The sequence below is a fragment of the Aspergillus japonicus genome, assembly GCF_003184785.1.
Source record: "Aspergillus japonicus CBS 114.51 unplaced genomic scaffold BO86scaffold_50, whole genome shotgun sequence".
Taxonomy (NCBI): domain Eukaryota; kingdom Fungi; phylum Ascomycota; class Eurotiomycetes; order Eurotiales; family Aspergillaceae; genus Aspergillus; species Aspergillus japonicus.
Window position 1 is genome coordinate 138,124 of NW_020291687.1, and position 20,949 is coordinate 159,072.

The 20,949-nt window shown below is 51.1% G+C and overlaps 6 protein-coding genes across 6 annotated transcripts; all 6 read left to right on the top strand.

Annotated features, from left to right (window-relative positions):
- Positions 1-638: 638 nt before the first annotated feature.
- Positions 639-4,292, top strand: BO86DRAFT_437293 (uncharacterized protein; the record flags this gene model as incomplete). Its single annotated transcript, XM_025676054.1, has 6 exons — positions 639-1,190; positions 1,243-1,329; positions 1,386-1,956; positions 2,159-2,209; positions 2,259-4,072; positions 4,134-4,292. The coding sequence occupies 6 exons, from the start codon at positions 639-641 to the stop codon at positions 4,290-4,292; spliced, it is 3,234 nt and encodes a 1,077-aa protein (XP_025524935.1).
- Positions 4,293-4,469: 177 nt separating this feature from the next.
- On the top strand, positions 4,470-5,824 carry BO86DRAFT_437294 (uncharacterized protein; the record flags this gene model as incomplete). The annotated part of the gene is made up of 4 exons (XM_025676055.1): positions 4,470-4,624; positions 4,683-4,783; positions 4,840-5,285; positions 5,350-5,824. The coding sequence occupies 4 exons, from the start codon at positions 4,470-4,472 to the stop codon at positions 5,812-5,814; spliced, it is 1,167 nt and encodes a 388-aa protein (XP_025524936.1). The 3' UTR covers positions 5,815-5,824.
- Positions 5,825-6,431: 607 nt separating this feature from the next.
- BO86DRAFT_411910 (Zn(II)2Cys6 transcription factor) lies at positions 6,432-8,629 on the top strand. Its single transcript, XM_025674617.1, has 3 exons — positions 6,432-7,433; positions 7,493-7,636; positions 7,700-8,629. The coding sequence occupies exons 1-3, from the start codon at positions 6,726-6,728 to the stop codon at positions 8,516-8,518; spliced, it is 1,671 nt and encodes a 556-aa protein (XP_025524937.1). The 5' UTR covers positions 6,432-6,725; the 3' UTR covers positions 8,519-8,629.
- A 1,156-nt stretch (positions 8,630-9,785) lies between these two features.
- On the top strand, positions 9,786-10,691 carry BO86DRAFT_319361 (uncharacterized protein; the record flags this gene model as incomplete). The annotated part of the gene is made up of 1 exon (XM_025668250.1): positions 9,786-10,691. The coding sequence occupies one exon, from the start codon at positions 9,786-9,788 to the stop codon at positions 10,689-10,691; it is 906 nt and encodes a 301-aa protein (XP_025524938.1).
- Positions 10,692-13,689: 2,998 nt separating this feature from the next.
- Positions 13,690-15,715, top strand: BO86DRAFT_319342 (uncharacterized protein; the record flags this gene model as incomplete). Its single annotated transcript, XM_025668248.1, has 3 exons — positions 13,690-13,721; positions 13,779-13,989; positions 14,045-15,715. The coding sequence occupies 3 exons, from the start codon at positions 13,690-13,692 to the stop codon at positions 15,713-15,715; spliced, it is 1,914 nt and encodes a 637-aa protein (XP_025524939.1).
- A 332-nt stretch (positions 15,716-16,047) lies between these two features.
- Positions 16,048-19,440, top strand: BO86DRAFT_449944 (putative anaphase-promoting complex component Cut20/Apc4). The gene is made up of 7 exons (XM_025676762.1): positions 16,048-16,416; positions 16,543-16,894; positions 16,982-17,549; positions 17,620-18,360; positions 18,412-18,481; positions 18,543-18,692; positions 18,766-19,440. Exons 1-7 carry the CDS (start codon positions 16,152-16,154, stop codon positions 19,155-19,157), a joined length of 2,538 nt encoding a protein of 845 aa, XP_025524940.1. The 5' UTR covers positions 16,048-16,151; the 3' UTR covers positions 19,158-19,440.
- Positions 19,441-20,949: the final 1,509 nt, after the last annotated feature.

The window sequence follows — 20,949 nt, forward strand, 5'->3', positions numbered from 1 at the left end:
GAGCTACACCGCTGAACAACACTGTAGCATAGACAAAGCGTAATGCACCCTTACAGCACCGATAGATTCACTGGCATGATATGAAATGCTCTGCAGTGCCTGCTCTGTGCCTCAGGCGCCCAAGCTTCGACCTCGCGCGTTTCCTAATTGGGTAACGGGCTGTTTCTGGGTACAACACAGTGAAGAGAGCTTGTTCTGTCTCTCACTTGGTAACCTTAGCAATCATAATCTCTTCTTCTCTTCATCTTTATTCTTCTGCATCCCCTTCATCCGAAGCACCTCAGATGACCTACCATCCTACCCTGCTACCATTCGTGAAACACATATCGAACAAAACCCTCCTTTGACTTGAAGCGTCTCTCTGGTGAGTGCACTGTATCCCTCAAAAGCTGATTGCACGCGTCTAGTGTGAAAGTTCGTAACTCTCAGGTGTTGTCAAAAAGTGATCTCTGTCGGTCATGTTCTGCATCTCGTTCTTGAAGTCATTCATCATAATATCAGGTAGATGCTAACCCTGAGTCCGGTATAGAGTAACAGCCAAATCAGAATCCAGGAGGAGGCTTCCCGCCTTGACAAGACCAGAAAGAAGAACTGGTGTCTCCCCTGTGATTTGGCTCTGGGATTGACATACGTGCACCATGTTCAACCCAAGGTCCCTACGGGGCTCCAACCCCTATGACACATGCTCACCAACGCCGGCTGTATACCACAGGCTTATGACAATGCATCCAACAAATACACTGATAGACACCAAGTCTGTGTCAACAATTGTGCTTCCCAGTGTATCAGGAGAAGATCAAGACACAACTAGAGCTTGGTTTTGTCCGAGTCCGTCTGCTTCTGTTTTCGAGGACAGCCGGGTTCCATTTTTCGCCGGGTTCTCAGAAGATTTAACTGTGCAGCGTGACGTTATACGTCCAGTTACTCCTGCAGAATCTCCCAATTGGATAGTGTATGACACTCATGAAGCAGACAGTCATACTCCCCCCAGTTTCTCGCATTGGAAGAATGCGTCGCAGTCTGACTCAAGGCCAGGCATACTGAGGGTAGTCTCAGACCCGCGGACTAAGGTTCTGAAGAACGTTTGCAACACTCCTCCCAGATCTCCTGCGAAGAAGAGTCGGCGTCAAAGCCTAGGCTCTTATGTCAGCAAGTTGCGAAGAAGAGATCAATTGATCAAGAAACTCAAGGTCAGTTACTGGAGGATGTGATGGGATACAAGCAACTAACAGGATGATTTAGAGTCACTATCCGAGACGCACCGGTAGGATCTCGAAGCACGGAGAATTGCCTTTGCCGCATCGTTCAGCTCTGCTCCCGGTCTCAAACGTATGTAGAAGGCTATATGTAGGACTTTTTGAGAAACTGTCACTGACAAGATCCAGTCAAATCAAGCTTCTGGACTTGGACAAGGACATTCTAGGCAGTCGGTCAGCAGTGACCTAAACGTGACTGCTTTGTCGCCCGGGGGCCCAGTGCAGAGGACCCGCCAGACAGTGGATTCAAGCAGAGGGGGCAGCGTGCGCTCCTCTCTGTTAGCTTTCTGGGACTGGCTTGTTTATGCGCCTGAGAACACGACCCCAATCCCCACGCAGCAACACGAAAGTGAGAAACACGCAAAATATCCCACCTCTCAGACACCTTCTGCTTCATCTTCTCACCATATCACTCCTCCTTGTCCTCTTGAACTCAAGACTTTCACCACCGCTACTTCGCTGTCAAAGGACAAACGGACCCCTACACCTCCTCCGCTTTCACAAGAAAAAGCTTCCATTGTATCTCCCCAGAAAATCATCCCACCTTCCGGCTTTTCTGCAAGGGAAAAGCCTCTACACCACCGTAAGACAAACCTTCACAGGATGGCTGCCGACAAGCTTTCTGTCCAAGATCCCTTCCAGGACCCTCGAACTCCTGAAAGACGTTACACTGGGCCATCTGGCACTACCCTTAGTGAAGGTATGAAATGTGAGCTCTTTCTCTCAGTAGCTTCATTCACTGCCTTAGACCACAATGTTGTGTTTATAACTGAGAGGACTTTGTGACTGTGCCGCAACACAATTACCCTTCACGCTTGTTTTGCTAACTACACCACGTCTTTCTCATGCTAACTGTCCTTTCTTTTTGAAAGATGCATCTAAAATTGCACCACCCCTGAAAGATTTCTCCATGGAGAGTAAATCAGAACGTCCATGTGGAAACGTCAACCATGGTAAGTGGCCTATATCGCATTCACATGGCAATCAGACTGACCACCACAGACGATGAAGAAAACTTGTTGCTGTCTCAGAGATCTCAGGTCTCGGCCTCTCGCTCTACCTCATATTCCATCGACAGTAACAAGCGCTCTCGGATCCCGATGGCTACTTACCACCGTAGAACACCGGCAGGGCCATCTCCACTGGAAAGAGAGTTGCAGAGTCCCAGCGCACAGCGCAGTGCGATACCTGTGCCGGTTCAAAAGCGCAGTGCATCGTCTCCTGCTTGTGCCTATGAAGTCACACTTACAGAGCTATGTATCGGAAAAGCTCCTTTCGTTGACGCTCCTTCCACTCTTAGTACCCAGTCATCAGAGGGGTTGTTAGGTGCTACTACGTCCAATGTCGTACCTACTACTGGGAGAGGGCATACTATCTCTACCTACTCGTCTGATGATGATTTGAACATCGATGAGGAGACTCCGAAGCCACGACGTACCGTCTATACCGGCGAGTATCGTACCCCCGTGGCCGAAAGAACTGCCCAGCGCATCCATGGTCCAAGACTGAGAATTTCTTCATCCGCAGATGAGGTGTTGAGAGGTACAGGATCACAGTCTGTTGGATACATATCAAGCCAGGGCTCTGACTCTGGAGAGATCCAATCTATTGACAAGTCATCTTCATTTGAAAGAGGACAAGATGGCATTGGTGATACTCCGGGCAATGGTCGTCACCCCGTCAATTCGAATGAGCAAGAAGGCTTCGAGTCATGCGTGGAAACTCAAGGGTTGGGCGAAGAGACCAAGGCCTATGAAGGCAAATTAGCGGCTCCAGCCCCGAAGAGCGTGCTGTCAGGGCAGATTCGGTCACAGGCTTCGGTCACCAAAGCTTCTCCTCTCGAATTGCAGGCAAATGACAATCTACTTCCCATCGCATCTCCATGTCTGAAGAAGGGACAAGATCACACTCCGCCCAGTAATGAAAGTCATCACGATACTCAGCACATTGCGGACTCTCACATCGGCTCTACAGTTGAATCTTTCAGAGTTCAAAGGACCGCAGCTCTTCACTCACACCCCGTCAGATCGTCATCAGTGGAGGCGATGTATGAGTTCCCGATCCAGGACACTGATCCTCTCAAATCGAACCCTTCAAATGGAACGGATCAAGCTGCGACATTCGAAAATATCTTGTCTAAGTCTATTGAGAACCCGAGGACCTATATCGACGTAAGGGTACAGAATCCTGCCCCGCGCAGTGAGAGGAAGATTTTCAGTATTCGAAACATGTTCAAGCCTCGCGCTGGTGCCGACAAAGAGCTCATAAATCCCGACAATGGTGGCAGCATTCAAAAGACCCCCCCAACTGCGAAGCCAATTCGAAAGGCCGTGAGTAGCAAGAATCTTGGCGCTGCCATGAAGCCATCGAGCCTTGGATGGAGCATAACTCATTCACGCAAGACTCGCACCGGTCAAATCTCGAGTCCGATACAGATACCTCTCGAACAGCTTCCTGCTGGCTACAAACCTCTCCCTGGTCCTAGCGCCTTTAATTTGGTGAACGTGGAACGAACTTTACCTACGAATACCACGGTCCACACGCCCACGGCCGCTGGGTCCCGATCACGCAGACACGTTGTCACGGCTTCTAGCGGAAGCCCTTACCTTGCCAGACAAGCGTCGGAACTTTCAAGCAAGTCTGTCCTGGCCGCAGCTTCTCCTTCGAGAATCCCTGTTCTGGTCCACACTGGCGTTCAAACGGAGAACAGGCTTGTCAAACAACGTGTCGGAGCTCACGATGGAGTACTTGATCACTTCATCAAGAAGTACGGTGGGGGGGCTATGACCCCCCCCCAGCGGGACACTTTCTTGCGGGTAAGCTCTAACAAATGAAGATATCACTGAATGATCACGTAGCTGACCAAATAATTCCTAGGCGGCTGTAGCCCTAATACAGCACCTTGAGGGCGTCGGGGCTGCCCAGAAAGCCCTGGACGAGGCGATTGCCTCGAAAGACAAGAGGCAGTCGGAGAAGGAGGCTGCTGAGGAAGCCCTCGAGCTGTTGTACGAGCAGCTCGAGGGCTTCCTCAGCTAGCCTTCTAGCTGACTGCCTCTTGTCTTTCGAGGCAATCGCCTCGTAAAAAAACAAAAAAAAACTTAAAATTATAAAAACAAAAAAAAAAAAAAGAAAACCAAAAAATGTACATATTCTTAATGACACTTGTCTGAGTATTTCACTTGCTGCTCTACATTTCTAGATTGTAAACTGATGATGAAGTGGAGCAAACGCCTTTCAAGGACTAATCACTCAGCCTTTACTGAGGCGTTGATGAAGCTCCAGAGTGTAGTCAAATACAGCTCAAGGCCATTGTCACTGGCAGCCTACGGCGACGAAAGTTCCTTCCCCAGAACACTTCTGAAGCCCAGGTAATCGCTCTGAAGACTCTAGCCTCTAGCAACCTTTTGCTCTATCTGTTCTCTGTAGCCTTCTTCCCGTGTTGCAAATATTTCTTTCATTCGTCTACTCCCTTGCTCTTATCACTTTGAATCATGAATTATACGCACCTAGAGCTTTCGCCCAGCCAGGTAAGGCATTTCACTTAACCAATGTACTTCTGATTCTCATTGGAAAAAAAATGAAGAAGGTCCGAAAGTACTCACTGATGGTAAATCCTCAAAGCTTGACCCTGGCATGGTTTCGTTTTCTCGCCAACCCAATTATTGGGAGAGGCCTAGATTGGCTCCACCAACCCATGGCCTTTCACCGGCTGCTTTGCCTGCACGCTTTCCGGGTGCCTTGACACCAGCTATTTTATCCTTTTCGCCAACTATATCGCCTGGGACCCTTCCTCCAGCTGTATCGCCTGAGCACTATCAGTCATCTGCAGCGCCTGGTAGTTACTTCCCGCCAACTTTGTCATCTGGATATCTTCCAAACGGCCAGGTCATCTCGTCAAGTCCGAGTCAAATACACCCAAATGTCACGCGATCGTCACTCATGCAAACAAAATCCTATCCACAGATGGAGATGGATCGTGTTAGTAGACAGCTCTTAGAGCAAGACCGCTCGTCATGTCAACAACATACAGTAAGCAGAGCCAAAAAAACCTCCTACTTGAAGTTTGTTGGCGATAACGCGAGTCAATGATTAGGCCCATGCGACGTCCTACCTTGCTCCACGGCATATTCTGCCACTACACTTCGCTTCAGCCCCGAATACACCCCGATTGCCCGTGCAGAACTACCCGCAGTGCTGTCCAACTGAAGCTACTTCTCAGCCTGGGATGTTGAGACCGCCATACCTCGGCCTACCAGGACGCCCAGAATCACGACAACTCCCAGGCCCGAATGAGGGTGCCCCACGCCATATACAGGATTACGGAAAAGCAGACGATGAGAACAAGAAGCGTACGACATTCTACTACTCCACTCTTCGCCCTGAAGCACCCGAGTTTATACCCAGTCGCATGAGACGCAGCCACCTGTTCGTGCCTCAGTCGTCTCATACTCCCAGTTACCCTCCTCACCTTCAAGGCAACAACAGCAATGCACTGAAGTCGAATCAGGGATCTCGCATTCATACACCTAGAGCTTTCCACTACCCTTTCATTGTATGAGAGGAGGAATCTGTCGCGAGACATAGACCGGAGGTGTCAGCACGGGGTTGCGAGAAAGTCAACATATATGAAAGCGGTAGCCGGTCATGGCTTGAATTGCTCCCCGCGAACGCGAATACACAATGAAACTTATCTTTCCCATGGTATTGCCAATGTGCTGTGGTCTTAGCCTTGGTGCATAGCTAGGAAATATTCTCTGCCTGTGTTTTATTACTTGCTTGCGTGGTTACAGCTATCATTCCGTTCTTGGTAGATAGAAGCATACCCGGTCAGTTCATAGAACGATAGGGCTGACGCTGATTATCCCGCGCCCTAGCCATTACATCATCTGCTAAGCAGTTGTCATTCGAAGAATAAATGCGTAAGTGGACTCTCTTCATATAGGGTAGAATCAAAGTTTAATTAAGCAGCACACGGCCGATGTTGACCTCAGAAGATCATAAAAGCGACGTATAATGAACGGAATCAGCATGTGCCACTGCGATGCGCACTCACCAGGGCATCTCGCAAGGCATACTCGATCAGGTTAGCCGGACCCCACGTGGAGTCGGGAAGCTGCCCACGCCTGAGGCACCCGCCAACCCGGCGTACTACATACACCTCTTTATCTCCCACGGCCGTGTTCCTCCCAACCAATATCAGCCAGGTTGGACGAGAAAGATCTCCGGTAGGACATGCACCGGCTCTTGAATGGACTAATCCTAGCATAGTTCTACTTCCACAGCCTCGTTCTGAGCTCAAACGTTAGAAAGTCGCGGTGCTCAAGCCGTTCTTCGCATTGCTTACCCGTTCGAGTTGCCTCCATTCTGGGCTTGGCTCTCCTTATCCGACTGGGTCCATCTATCTATCGCTTGTTGCCCCCAGCACAGCACGATCGACCAGCCGCTTCTGCACGCTGCGCCTGTTTCAAGATGGTCTTCTGCGGCAAGCCAAGCAAAGGCTGCGGGGAATGCCGCTCTCGCAAGATCCGGTGCGATCAGGCGCGGCCAACCTGCTCCCAGTGCGCCAAGGGCAACCGGGTCTGCCCCGGATACCGAGACGAATTGTCCTTAATGTTCCGCGATGAGAGTCAACAGGTCGTTCGGAAGGCACGGACCGGGACCTCAGCGCGCAAGACTAAACCAGCCAATAAATCCGGCTCTAGTGGCCGGTCTGAGATTCCCTGTGGGGGTAGCAGTGGCACGACTAGTAGTAGCCCCAGCGCCGCATCGGGGTCCAGTAACATTGGGGACTTCAGTGAGAATACAGACCTACAACGAGATCTTGTCACTCGGCGCCCCCTCGATCTACAGCCTTCGTATCAGCCCACCAAGAATGAAGCCATCTGCTTCTTTCTGAGCCAGAATAATTGGATTGGAAGCATCTGGATGAGGCCAGACTCTGCTACAGAATTTATCCTCGATTTACAGTCCTCACCCAGTCAGCAAGCTATGATAGCTAGTATGACTTCTGCAGGAATGGCCATGCTCGCTCGCGCCAGGCGATCCACTCCCCTAAGGATTACCTCGGAGAAAGAGTACGGACAAGCGTTGCAGCTGCTTACTTCTGCTGTCACCGATGAGAAAGAGGCTAGGGACAATTCCACCCTGGCCGCTGTTTTACTTCTAGCGATATTTGAGGTGCGTTTGACTTTGGGGCACTTCCCCGTTCGCACTCACAGCGTCTGATTGCAGAACAGGTTGTCTCTAGTAGAGCCCCGCAGAATCTCGACAACTGGACAAATCATATTTCTGGGGCTGCTGCACTCTTGGAGTTGAGAGGTGTGGAACAACTTCAGAAAGCTGAAGGGTTGAAGTTGTTCTTACAATTAAGATATCAGATTGTATGTTGATAGATTCCAGTATTGCCCTCTCCCTCCGCAGGCCTGACTAACGAGCGTGTCAAGATTATCAGCTGCTTGCAACGAGAGGCTCGAGTGCCGCAGTCAGTCCTTGACTGCGCAAGGGTGGCCCAATTTCTGCGGCCCCAGACCGAAGCTTATAGCGACCGATTGATCAGTATAAGTGGCCGACTGGCCAATCTCCGGGCAGATATACGTGATAAAGTCATCACCGACCATCAGGAGATCTTGTCCACTGTTTATAGCATTGAAGGCGAGTTGATGGCATGGCTTGCGGCTCTGCCGCCTCGATTTCTGTATACCACCATCGAAAGCCCCTGGCCTACCCAAGCCGATTGGGGTCTCAATTCGTACAACAACCGATTCCACGTGTACCAAGACCTATGGCTCTGTCACGCGTGGAATCAATATCGCTGTGCCCGGATTATGATCAGCGAATACATCCTCACCTACACATATCGACTGAACACCAACACGACCCTCACTCCCGATCTGGCTAGCCATCTCGCGCAGGTCCGCGACAAGGCTAGGCAGTTGGCTCTCGATATATGCGCCAGTGTGCCCTATCACTTTAGCGCTGACCTCGTTACCGGCGAGGCTACTACATTCAGGATGGTGACATTGGAATATGGCTTCATCCGTGGCATGATTCTTCTGTGGCCCTTGTTTCTCGCTGGTGCCACTGAGCCGAAGGGCCATTCCCTACGCAAATGGGTGGTTGATTGCTTGGCGCTTATTGGTAACCGCCTGGGCATCGATCAGGCTTTGGCCCTAATTGATATTTTGGAAGTCGGCGAGACGTTCGATGTCCTCGGGCAAACGGACGATGAACGGATTCATGAAAGGGTGACAGCACTCCGCTGAGACGCTTTTAGAGATGAGCGGTCTCGACCCGTGGAGGGAGAAAGCGTCTGTGCATCTTCTTACCAACAGTGTTGCTGGCTGATATGATATGATACCTAGTGTATATCTATGAACATAAATAATCTATTTGTCAATGTTGATGACTGTATCGCGATTTGTATAACTGTACGTCAATCTAGTCACATGTGACTGGCTTACTGACATGGATCCGCTAGCGAAAACACTCATAATGCAACCATAACCTCATAATAAGACCCATCTCGGTTTTACTTATCCGTCGCATAAACCAAGGTTTGGGATGAGGCAGTGCCGTATTGACTGGGGCCCCCCGGGGTATCCGCTACTAGTACGAGTACGTAATAGGCTGTGCACTGCCTTCCACCATCCGGTCTTCCGATAGTGTATGGGTTTGCAGCAAACCTTTCAGCATCCATCAGCCTTACAGCCTCCCTAATACCCCTCAGCAATGTACAGTACAGTGCATGCCAATGCAGCCCTGTAGCTTTAGCATCTCACTATCACGCCTTGTGGAGCTCGTGGCCATCAGGAATGAGCTATGCAGCCATGCTGGTTGAAAATGCTTTAACCTTACATTTCGGGGCAGTGCCGCTGTGTCAACTGTGGCAGGATGTTGGATTTCTGGTAAGGAGATGGAAGTCACGGGATGTTGAAAGGGGGCGAAGTCACTCCTGCCTGAAAGCCTTAGGCTTGGGTTCTTGGAATTAATTGGTTGGAATTGCAGACCATTCTACACTGCAGCGGGGTCGTTTCTACATAGCAGTCCACACGTGGATCTGTTTCCCTGGGGGTCGAATCATGAAGGAGTCATACTCATATACTGCGCAAAAGTAAATTTTGTTTGTGTTATATAGCCTGAGGTCATACTGACTGGAATGAAACCCGAGTGTCTGGGTTGAGCCAGTCTGCCTTGACTGCGCCTTCTATGTCTTGCGGACATTTGGTAAATGATAAAAAGAAAAGTCGGGAAAAATGATTACATTTACTGTGATGCCGCGCCCTCACTTTGTTCTGTCGCCTTCCATACACCCTACACACAACGACCTCTTCTCTCAAGGGAGCTACGTCTTTGCCTCCGGAAATCCCCGCCTACTCGACTCCAAGACAGATCATCGAGCTGACCGACTATAAACATCTTTACCCCTTCCAAATGCCACTTTTACAACACCTTCGAGATAAGCTTACCCGTCGAAACTCAACCCATCGTCACCAGACCTCGAGGGAACAAGCTTACAACGATAGCACCAACATGGGACAAGCCCAGTCGCATGAGAAGCGACACTCACGAACAGGTTCAGTCAATCGGAGCACAGCGTCCCAATCGCAAAGCATAGGAAAGGCAACTCCAACAAGCCATCAGGACCCATGGTCGCCCCCACCGTACTCCGCTGAACCCACAGCGAATATGCCCATGCCATCAGCAGCGTCGAGCACCTCATCAGGCGACTCGCCATATTCATTCCTACGCGAGTTTGACACCATATTCCTTGTTGATGATAGCACATCCATGCGCGGGCGGCGTTGGAAGGAGGCCGAAGATGCTATCGCCGCGATCGCTCCGATCTGCACGCAGTATGACAGGGACGGAATCGACGTGTGGTTCCTCAACCATCGCCGAGATACTGGTCGAAGGGGGCCGGGGTCATACCCAAACATTACGCTGGCAGACAACGTCCGGGAGATTTTTGGCAGCGTGCATCCCCAGGGTCCGACGCCGTTCGGCCGCCGCTTGATGGATATCCTGGGGCCCTACATCCGTGACCTGGAGAAAAAGGTCGCCGCCAGCGATAGGTTCGAGGACTCCACGCAGCTGGTCAAGCCCTTGAACATCATTGCCATCACCGATGGGGCGTTCACGGATGACGCGGAAAGCGTCATCGTCAACATGGCCCAGCGACTCGACAAGATCTCGGCCGTGCCCTGGCAGGTCGGGATTCAGTTCTTCCAGATCGGCGATGACCCCGTGGCGCGGCAGTATCTGCAGGACCTGGACGATGAGCTCGGCAAGATGACACATCAGAAGAATTTGCGCGATATGGTCGACACCGTGCCGTGGCGAGGCGACAAGGGGCAGACCCTGAGTGCAGATGGCATTCTGAAGTGCGTGCTGGGGGCAGTGAACCGGATGTATGATAAGCGGGACGGGCATCATTGATTACGACTGCTTCAGGGTGATCATTGTTGTTGTTGTCGTTGTTGTTGCTATTCATATCCACTGACACTGCCTTCTCTCCCACCCCTGCGACATCCCGTTTGCCTTATTCCCCCCCCCCCCCCCCCGGCTCTTCTCTCTTTGCGTGTTTCACCTCTTGTGCTCTGATGCAGGTGTCTGAGCAGTGGTAGCTTTTCGGCTTGGCTTCAGTCCTTAATCATGTTCTAATGTGCATGGGCTTTATAGATGAAACGCGTCGCAGCAAGCGCCCAGTTGCCGCCGTCCGTGTCGGGAGGGCTTTGGGTTCCTTGAATTCTGACGGGGTGCTGTGACTGGTCAAATGCTACGACCATACTAAATAAAATAGTGTCTATGCTTACTTTCCCTCCCTGTAATTCCTCTTGTGTAATTTTCTATCCGTAGTTCGTACCTAATATCATGTAGGCTAGCTTGCAATATACTTCAAGGATGTGTATCATTGGCAGTGTCATTGCACGGATTGCTCGGCTACTCCCGCCAAACTGGAACTGAAATGCTCCCACGGCATTGTTTGAAGTGAGAGGGTAAGCTTAAGTCGAAACTCGATTCGCTGGCAGTCAAAGCGACCGCAGAGGGTTGAAACTGGCAACGACCTGCTACAGCTGAGGAGAAAGACAGGCACGATCATTCTAGGCCAGTCCAGACTTCAATCTATCTGTTGCTCTGGGGTTTTCCCCTAAGAGATCCAAGTCTAGTTGCCCAGCACCCGCGAAATAAACAGACTGACTGGCTGCAGACCTGCAGCAACAACACACTCAAGCGACGAGGATGGTCCGACTGATCTCTTGATTGGCTGGCTGGAGTTGACCCCTGGCGTTGGTGTATGGTTCGCAAGCGCGCTGGTCCGGGCGTGAGGTTGGATTCACCGGCCATGTCCTAGTCTAGTGCCACATGGCCCAGATTCACCTAGCTCTTAAAAGCGCTCAGAGGGGAAGGAAACACGAGGATTATTGATTAGGGCCATTTTCAGCTGTTGACACGGGATCCAAAGGTCTGTCTGTGACTCTGTGTGGTGTACGGAGTAGCCCTGGGTCGTTCGTTAAGGCCACTCTGCTCCTGGACAGCCGACCGGGGATGATGGCGCGAGTGTCGGAGATATGCAGGAGTCATGCATAAACAATGAGAGGGCGCAGCAGTCAACAATCGACATATCCAACCCATTCCTGCTTACCGGTAGTCAACTTTCCCACCTGCGCTGCGGGCCACTCACGTGGTGTGGAGAAGTCGATCGGCGCGTATTCGTAGGTTTTTCTGGGTCCGCCAGATATGCCTCCTGAAGAGTGGTCGCGTCGCTAAAAATCTCCCATCCCGCGATTGATCTCTCGGTGAAAGGGAAAGACAAGAGGATGATTGGAAAGTGACATTGACAAAGCTTATTTGTTGTTTAACGGATCGGTGGTTGAGGCGAGAAGATGAGGATAACTCATTGGGAAAGGAAAAGAAGAAAGGGTCAGCCTCAGAGTGGCTTGTGTCCAGCCACCACCAATCCCAAGTAGTGATCACCACACTCTGGGCACCACTTTTTGGCTCCTTGTTTGGTTACTACTGAGGTACTAGATTAATTTCCACCCGTGACTGCACCCTGCCGCTGTCTCCAATCATCATTCATTTTACTCCCAGTCAACCACCACTGCTATCTCTCTATCTATCATCTTTGTGCAGTGGCTGGCTACAGTCCCTTTTCTTTTGTTTTCTGATCCATCAATTTCCCTTCCTCGGAATTACATCGGTCTCCACCCTTGCACACTAGGAACTACCTAGACTAGGCTGTTTGAGCTAAGCCTGCTAAGGTACCGATACCAGGCACAGCTAACATGCATCCAGCCTAGCTAAACGCCCGTGATCCAGTTGTGTCCACTCGTTCAGCACTCGAGTCCCTTTGAAGCCCACTCTGGTTCGCCAGGAAGGATCAGCATCCTCATCCCAGAAAAACTCTCCTGGGTGGACCACTCATCGCCCAGGAACCATGTTCGAATCTCATCGCGCGTCCTTTTTCTGTCGGCCGGCTGCCATCATGAACTCTCCTCCCTCGCGGCAGAGTTCTCTTGTATGGACGATCACTATCGTGACGTGTTTATATCATCCCCCAGTGGATCCCTGACAAGCGCACCGTCTTGCTACAGGGCTACTGACCTGCCGAAACTTGATTTTCTCTCTGTTCCGGAGGACGGAGTACACCACTTATAACAACCGTTGGCGTTCAGGTCACGCTCGAAGTGTACACATACGCGCGATCGAGTTGATGGTGGTTTGTTATACCTTTGTCCTCTCTTGGGCTTCAATTCCGGCTTTCTCACCCTCATTGACCCGCCTGGACTAACGTGTGAGATTTGTGTGGGAGAAGTACTGCTCGAAACGTCCGGCTCCTGCAGCAGGCGCTGAAAATACCCTTTTCCGCCTGTCATTGTTCTTCCTCGTCCAGGTAGTCCGCCCTGTCGGCGCTTCCGGTCTGCCATTCCTCCAGCATCATTGGCCTGGTATATCCTTCCGCACCTCTCGGCCAGGAACGTCCAAATTTAACTCCCGCCGCCCCGCGGCTAATGAATCACTGATCTACCCTTTCTCTCGCACATTGTTGGTGTTCAGCTTTCTCTGTGTTGTTATGGCACAGTAGTCACTGTCAAGCCGCAGCTCTCAGCTTCCGACTCTTATATCGCACTAGGGGAACCGCGTGGCAGGACATCGCCGGTGGGATTTGTTCCTCCTGACATTCCACTCCAGGACACAGCCTGACTAGGCTTTCTGCCAAACGCCCTTCATTTACCTTGTCTCTACTTTCACTCACTTTGTTCCAAGCTGGTCTTGGGATAATATCCATTGCATTCCTTTCAATCGACGCATTTGCTTAGCACCTCGTGTCCAGTCCAGCCGACACAAAATCTCCCGAAGTTCAGACTAGTATTCAAAGCTCATACCTTCCTTGTGTCATCTCTCAAACCTTATATATACACCTATCGCAATCATGACTTCGACGACTTTAATGACATTCCTTCTGTAAGTTGTGGTCTCTGAAATGCGAATCCCCGCTCACCTGCTGATGGCGACATGCAGCTGTACCAATCCGCAGGTCAAGTCAGTCAAACTGCTAGGCTCATGGGACAATTTCTCCAGGCCCTACCTCATGGAGCGAGACAGACGTGTTGGTCCGGGTCAGTGGAAGGGGTGTCACACATTCGCCAACATCGTGTGCGATGGTTCGCCGGCCCACATGATTCCAGCACGCTCTGGCGGACTCAAGATGGGAGGTACCTACTGGTATTATGTTTGTACTCCCGTGTGTCTTTGATTCAGGGAATTGAGTACTAACAGACCCACAGTATCTGCTGGACGATGATGTGGAGTACTACAATGAGGCAGAGCCCATTACCACCCACTGTCCATTTCTTCCAGGCCAGCCGGTCAATGTTCTCAATGTGCCTGTTATTCTTCCGGATGCCGTCCCTGCGCACACCCACTCAAGAAACCCAAGTGCGCAAAGCGTGGTTCCTCAAACTATGAACCCGGATGATAAGTACCTCAACCCTCGACGACCGCCCAAGCCTAGACCAACGCTTCCGCGCCTCCGAACTTCTCCTCCATTGTTGGAGCAGCCAGCCCCAGCCTGGTCCTTCAGCACTTCTCCGTTGGGAATCATCACCAACAGGAGCGCTTCCCAGCCCAGCAGCGCAACCCCGAAGGTCAAGGTCAACGAAGGACCCAGGGGCCCAGTGTTCAAGACCGCTCGGTCTGTATCCCCTCCAAGATCGAGAGGACTCCTCGCTGCATTTCGACAGTGGAACGCTTCGTCTCCTGATCTTGGAGATCATCATGGACCAGAGATTACGAGACCTAGTCCAGACCGGGGGCCGTTGGATTCAAATCCTCATATACCTACTGGCCGTTTTGATACCAGTATTCATCCGAACATTGTCATCAATCGCCCTCCTTCCACCGGTTACGATCAGACGTATAACCACAGAGTCTACACAGGCCATCACTTGACCCCGGCCGCTGCTGGTGATCGCCAGTCAGTTCCCTCGAGTATCCAAGACAAATTTCAAAAATTCACGGAGCAGCCATTTATTGCTGAACAAGTGACACCACGCGCAAAAGCACGCGACTTGAAGCATACCAACGCAGTCGAAAGATCACTCTGGGAATCTTCTGCTTTGCTAGCGACGTCCATCGGATTTACGACAGCTGAGGATCTGGCCATGACGCCAAGGCCCTCGGTTCCCAGGGAAAAGCGGCTGCCGACACTACCAAACTCTCCATCCTCGGTCATGGATGAGGCGTTGCGCGAAATTGATGCTCGAGGAAAGGCGTTTGACACGGAGGCTATGGTTAGCCACTTCTCCGATTTCACCGATACGGATTCTGTGGCAGGTAGCTCGGTCTGTGAGCGAAGCCATTTCTCTGAATGGAGTACCGATACGGAACTTCTTTCCCCGGAGTCCATGACATGCTCCGCTCCATTCAACCAAGACGTACCTCCTGTTCCCGACCCTCACGTTTTAGGGTATGCCGAATACCTGAAGACATCCGTTGCAGGAGAGATGAGTGACCCGGACACCCCTCACCTTACGGTGAACTCCAAGTCTACAGCTACCTCCGTTGCAGGCGATTCGCCTCTTCTTGATCTTCCGCTCCCCCGTCTTTCCATCTCGCTGTCGCCGTCCGATCTCAGTTTGTCTGACCTGTGCATCAACGATGAGGAGGATTGCGTGGAGAGTAACCCCAAGCGACATGCAGCGTTTTTCGGGGGAGTTGAGTCTATTCAAGGCCTTGGCCTCCTACACAGCCCCGATCCTACTGTAGTGGGCTTTCCAGAGCATCTCAAGGATGAGATAGAGCTCTTGCAGGAGGAGAGGCGTGCTGTACCAGATCCGGTCAACAATCGACTGAGCAGAGCGTCCCTATTGGGACAATCCGCCGCCATGCGGGAAATGATGACTGAGCTCAGTTACCTCAAAGGTATGATTGAGTCAGGAGCCAGTGCGGAGATATAAGACATAAGCTCTATCTTAGTTGAAGCCATATATATGTCGTTTACCTTAAGTATCCTAGTGTAATATAATCTGAGAATAATTCAATGCTTGATGTCTGGATGTGCTGTATAGATGTGTTGTGTAGAGATTACGGCTCTGCTTGTGAGTTGAAAATCATCCTATTCGCTACTAGCTTAGATAGCAACCTTCTATGTTTCATATCAGCGCGAAATCTGCTGTCGGTATTTCTGGGAGAAGCCAGTAAGCTCCTGGGCGGATCGCCAGGCACCAAGGCGATTACTAGAGGAGCATCTCTTCCGCCCGCCAAGAGCGCCCGTTATCCGCCATCCCGACCAACAACAGCTGCTAGGCAGGGGACGGCATTACGATAGCTCCAGCCATTGTGCCCTCAACATAATCGCCATTATAATGGGCTAGGGCCAGGAAACCTAATAACATGGCTGAAGACGAAGGTTATCAGCCCCTCTATGAGCCGCAGCTCACGCCTGTCGGGGAGAAGTCCCTGCCGGCAAAATGCAAGGCCGGCGCGCTGGCATACTGCCCTACGATGGACCTCATTGCTCTAGTCACAGAAGATGACGAGTTACGCGTCTTCCGACTCAACGGACAGAAGGTTTTTGGAGGCTCTTACAAGGGCGATCCATATCTTGATGAGGATGATGGTGGAGGAGAGATTTGCGGGTTGATGTGGAAGAACACAGGTACGTATTCCTGATTAGCCTCCCGTTCATTGATACGATCGCTGGCTTTGGGTCTCACCTCCAAAGCGCTGGAATCAAAAGTTACTGTTCTCAGTTTGAGCAAGTATGGTTGACACTTATATCTAGGTCACCTACTCGCAGTCGCGTGTGCGGATAACACTGTCCGTATCATCAGCGCCTACAGTGGCAAAACAGTCCACCATTATCCCGCGTATCCCCAGGCCGAGGGTGACGCGGCTCGACAAACGGCCAAGGCTACGTGTGTAGGCTGGGGCGCAAACTTCACCGACACGAAAGTCGCCCAGCGACATTTGCACGACGCCGCCGGTCAGCTCACCGTGGAAGATCTGCTGTCGCCTGATACGCATCCGTCCCGGGTGGCAGCGCTGCTCAAAGCCGATCTACCCCGAGAACTGGCACTGCTGGATGTCGAGAGTTCTTTGCCAAAATTGAGTACTTTGCCTGCAACGGGGAGTGAGTAAGTGTTTTCTTCGCGTATTGCTATGCAATGAAGCTATGAAGCAAGAGGCCATGTTGTTCCACGAGGCTAACGTGTGGAGTGTAGTGATGATGTGTTCAGCTCCAGAGCATCTATCGATGCGATCTTCCATTCATCGACTAAGAATACCAGCGACGCTGTTGATGTGCTGCTTGTCGGGTTCGATGACGGCACAGTGCATCTGCGTATATTCGACTGCTTTGAAATCGGCTCTTTCCAGGTCCAAGGCTCTGTTGCGCGTCACGGCCCTTGTCGCATCATCCGACATGCCTCCCATCCGCTAAGCTCGACGCATGCGCTCTTGGCCGTGGCTCCGGATGGTGCTCCGGAACCGTTGCACTTAGTTACGCTCGATCTGCGCTTCATTACCAGGTCGGGGAGATATCTCTCGCTGCTGGCACACAAGACGACGCAGTTACAGAATCTGCTGCGGTACATTGGCCAGGTCCAGAGGCAGATTGAGCTCGAATGGAAGAATGCACAGGAGTTGCCGGCGCGCTACATGCGCAGCATCGACCAGGATCTCCAGGAGAAATGTCATTGCGATTTCGTCACGGCGGCATATCACTTGGTGGTGACGGGGAACTGTTTTGAACCCCTGAAGGAGTTTCTGGTGGAGATTGTTGGTGAACGGGTAAGTGTGTGGTTTCTGGTCTATCTGGGAAGGCGTGAGTAGTTAACTATGTTTTCTCTGTGGCTTATAGGGGCATAAACGGTGGGAGAAGGCTGTGTCGTCTGGCTACGAGAATGTCCGGCGATTGACCCATGAGTGCCTCCTTCCAGCCTTGGAAAGATGTCAAGTGCTGCTCAGTCGCTTGGTTGGGCTGTCTAAGTTCCACAAGCTGAGTGAGGTACTGGGGCTGGAAACTACGGATCTCAACGCCATCGTGGAGACGCTCGACTGTCTCCATCTTCTTGGTCATCATATCCTCATCAATGCAAATGAGGAGCTGACCCAGTTCAATGCTTTCTCCCGGTGGCTGCGCCATGAGATTGACATGCAGTCTGCGGAACCAATGTCCCAGACCCTGGAAGAGCTGATGGAGAAGACGGACATGGTGGAATACCCGCAGACTCTTAAGTACATCAGGGGTGCTCTAACCAAGAGTGTGCTACGGAACTTCATCCGGCAGCTACCTATGATGGGGGTTCCAAGACCCCCAGTTCCTTCGGATGCTTCGGAAAAATGGGCGCAGGTTGGGCAAGGGCGGTCATTCTATGATACCTTTAAAGGACTGCTGGGGCAGCAGAGCCATGCCTCGAGCGAAGCTGATGCAGTGGCACCCCCTAAGATGAATGACTTGACGAAGCTTCTAGGACTGCAATTTGATAAAGTATTCGGACAGATTGCTTTGACGCAGCGCAGAGGTATCCTGCATCGGTCTCCTCTGACACTCCACCCAGACTGTGACCGAAATGTTATTGACGTGACTATGCGCCACGAGGTAAGACCATTAACTTTTGTCTTCAAGCTTGGTTTGTTGACAGCTTGCTAGGCGATCGACAAGGACGAAGACAGGTGTGTGATCTACGTTGCTACCAGGTCGCTCAAGGCCAAGCACCTCCGTAAGATACCCTCCTGCCTACGTGAATCGACTTTGGCTGATCCATGACTGTGACCGACCAGTCTGCTGCTACCGCGTAGTTCTAGATTCCGAAAATGGAGTGAGCTCGACGAAGAGTATCGCTACTGCGGTTGTCGATCTCCAGGGCGGGGAGATTCGACAGCTACAGTTTGTGGAGGATGATACCATGATGATCTTGTGGTCGAGTGAGAGTAAGTACCCACCATTGTCATTTATGTGAAGCGTTATGCCGATAGCCGCAATGCTAATCTCAATGCACATTAGAAGGAACATCGTATCTACTCAACCTTCCCTTTCAGCCTGCCGCAGCAATGGGGCCTGACGAGGAGGTTTTGGACCCCGTCTTCTCCATCGAGTACCGCAACGTGCTTGATGACGAGACAACAAGTGCACCGCTAAACGCTACGATGAGCGTGGACGTTCTTGCGCCCAGCTCCCAGGATTTGGGAGTCATCAAACACAGCTTCGTTGGGGCCAAGGGCAAAGCTCGACCCGTGAGGATCGATGTCAATGGCCGCCGTGGTCGCCGAGCAATTTGTGTCATGTACGGCGACGGGATGCGATACGAGGTATTGGACCTGGATGCAGAGATAGGCAATGATGAAGACGAAGATGAGGACGGGGATGAGGAATCGGACGAGGAGATCATCGAATAATCTACGTCAGTGTTACGAGGAAGCTTCATTGAACAATGCCTTTGCATGCGACAGTCAATATAAAAGTCAAGATACATAGTACAGTACCTACGTACTCTTATCGCCATGTTGAGAAGAAAAACAACTGGAGGGACGCATGATTCCGTCTCCAAGGCTGTCTCAGTTTCTACTAGAGAAACCCACCCAAACAACAACAGGTGCAGAAGGGCGTGCGTATGTTTCTGGGGTGTTTCCAGCGTTCCAAATTCCTCAGTGTATCACTTTGGTTCAGGTTCTTGCCACGGCGATCCGAGACGGGTCTCAGATACAGACAACTATGAGTCTTTGCAACCCCGTCAAGCGAATCACTCCTAGGAGAAGTACAGCAAGATTGGTATAGTATTTTTTTTTCTATTTTTTTTTTCTACATGAAAAGATTAAACCTTGTAGTTAGCTAGCTGTCAGGTCGCGAGACCTGTCGGACATCCAAACTCAAAACAAAAGAAAAAAAAAACTTTCAGATGCAGAGACAGAGCCACAGCAGTCTAGGTATCACCCACTAAGGAATGAGCGATCGGGAGAAAAAAAAGAAGATCAAAGAATCGGCATGGAAAGATCTGTTGCGGTGGATCTCCCAAAATCAAAACAAAACAATAACAGACAACAGCCAAGTGGATGAAAGTGGTTTGTGCGATGGATTTTTTTTTTTTTTCGTTGGTCGCCGGGGTCACGGGAGTGGGGAGTGGGTAAGTGCTTCAAAAGCAGCAAAACCAAAACAAGCAAAGGGAAAAGGGAAGAGGTGGGAAAACTGACAGGGAGAGAGGGGGGAGGGGAGGAAAGTGAAGGGAAAGGAAGGGACATGTTCTGTTCCATACTATGCCCGCGCCAGGCGGACACTGACGAGGTGGGAGAATGAGTCCAGGACGCAGAAGAAGGAGGGGCAGGTTGTATTGGTATTTCCGGGCGTATATTACAGTACGAGAGTAGTCAGGTATCTTACGTAGTGGTAGTGGTAGTGGTGACGACAAAGACAAGATGAGAGCTATGGGAGCACAGGGCTGCCTGCTGTAGTCAAGAATAACAGGAAGCTCCTTGGCTAGGGAGGCAGGTAAAACTCGTCAGGGAATTAAGGTACCGCTAGCTACATGTAAATGTACCTTAGTATCAAAGTTATACAATCAACTTATCTTCCTATAAGTTATCACAGGCTTTTCCCTCCTGCATATGGCTCTGGCCCAATGGCCTCCTGGTGGTCTGCTCCTGCAAAGAGTGGTCACGTGCCATGACTCAGTCAGTGCGTTTTCAGTCCTCTAGCCAATGAGAAAAGCCAAAAAGGCAGCAGCGCTCATCCATTCCAGGTCTTTTTTCGCTCTGGAACCAGCAGAGGGTGGGAAATCCGTTGGTACGGGCAGTTGGTAGTAGTACCGTCGTAGTCGTACTGACTGCCAGTCACTGTATTGCTCCCGCTTCCCTATCCATCCATCTCTTATCCCCGGTCCTTCCTTTCCTCCCTCCTCCCTCCCTCCCTTCCTCTCCTCTCCTCTCTTCTTCCTGTTCTCTTCCTTACCAAAACCAAAAAAACTCCCCTCACTCACCTCAACCAACCCAGAGTAAGTAGTCCGGATCAGCTTCAACACAGTTTCAATCCGACTGTCCCCGCCAATCCCCCTCTACTCCCCTTTCTCCTTTCTCCTCCTGTTTTGTTTTCAAGAAAAAACAATATCTGGGGGTTATCTTTTCTCTGTTCTCTTTCCTTACCTATATTCTTTGCGCTGTGTTTAAAGCGTGTTCCAAGTGTCGGTTCTGTCCTGTC

Excerpts from the sequence above, each read along its gene's own strand:
- BO86DRAFT_411910 (XM_025674617.1), top strand. The coding sequence starts at position 6,726 with ATGGTCTTCTGCGGCAAGCCAAGCAAAGGCTGCGGGGAATGCCGCTCT. Across the intron at positions 7,434-7,492 it reads TACTTCTAGCGATATTTGAG|GTTGTCTCTAGTAGAGCCCC; the intron begins GTGCGTTTGACT and ends ATTGCAGAACAG. Across the intron at positions 7,637-7,699 it reads TACAATTAAGATATCAGATT|ATTATCAGCTGCTTGCAACG; the intron begins GTATGTTGATAG and ends GAGCGTGTCAAG.
- BO86DRAFT_449944 (XM_025676762.1), top strand. The coding sequence starts at position 16,152 with ATGGCTGAAGACGAAGGTTATCAGCCCCTCTATGAGCCGCAGCTCACG. Across the intron at positions 16,895-16,981 it reads TTGCCTGCAACGGGGAGTGA|TGATGATGTGTTCAGCTCCA; the intron begins GTAAGTGTTTTC and ends TGTGGAGTGTAG. Across the intron at positions 18,361-18,411 it reads ACGTGACTATGCGCCACGAG|GCGATCGACAAGGACGAAGA; the intron begins GTAAGACCATTA and ends ACAGCTTGCTAG.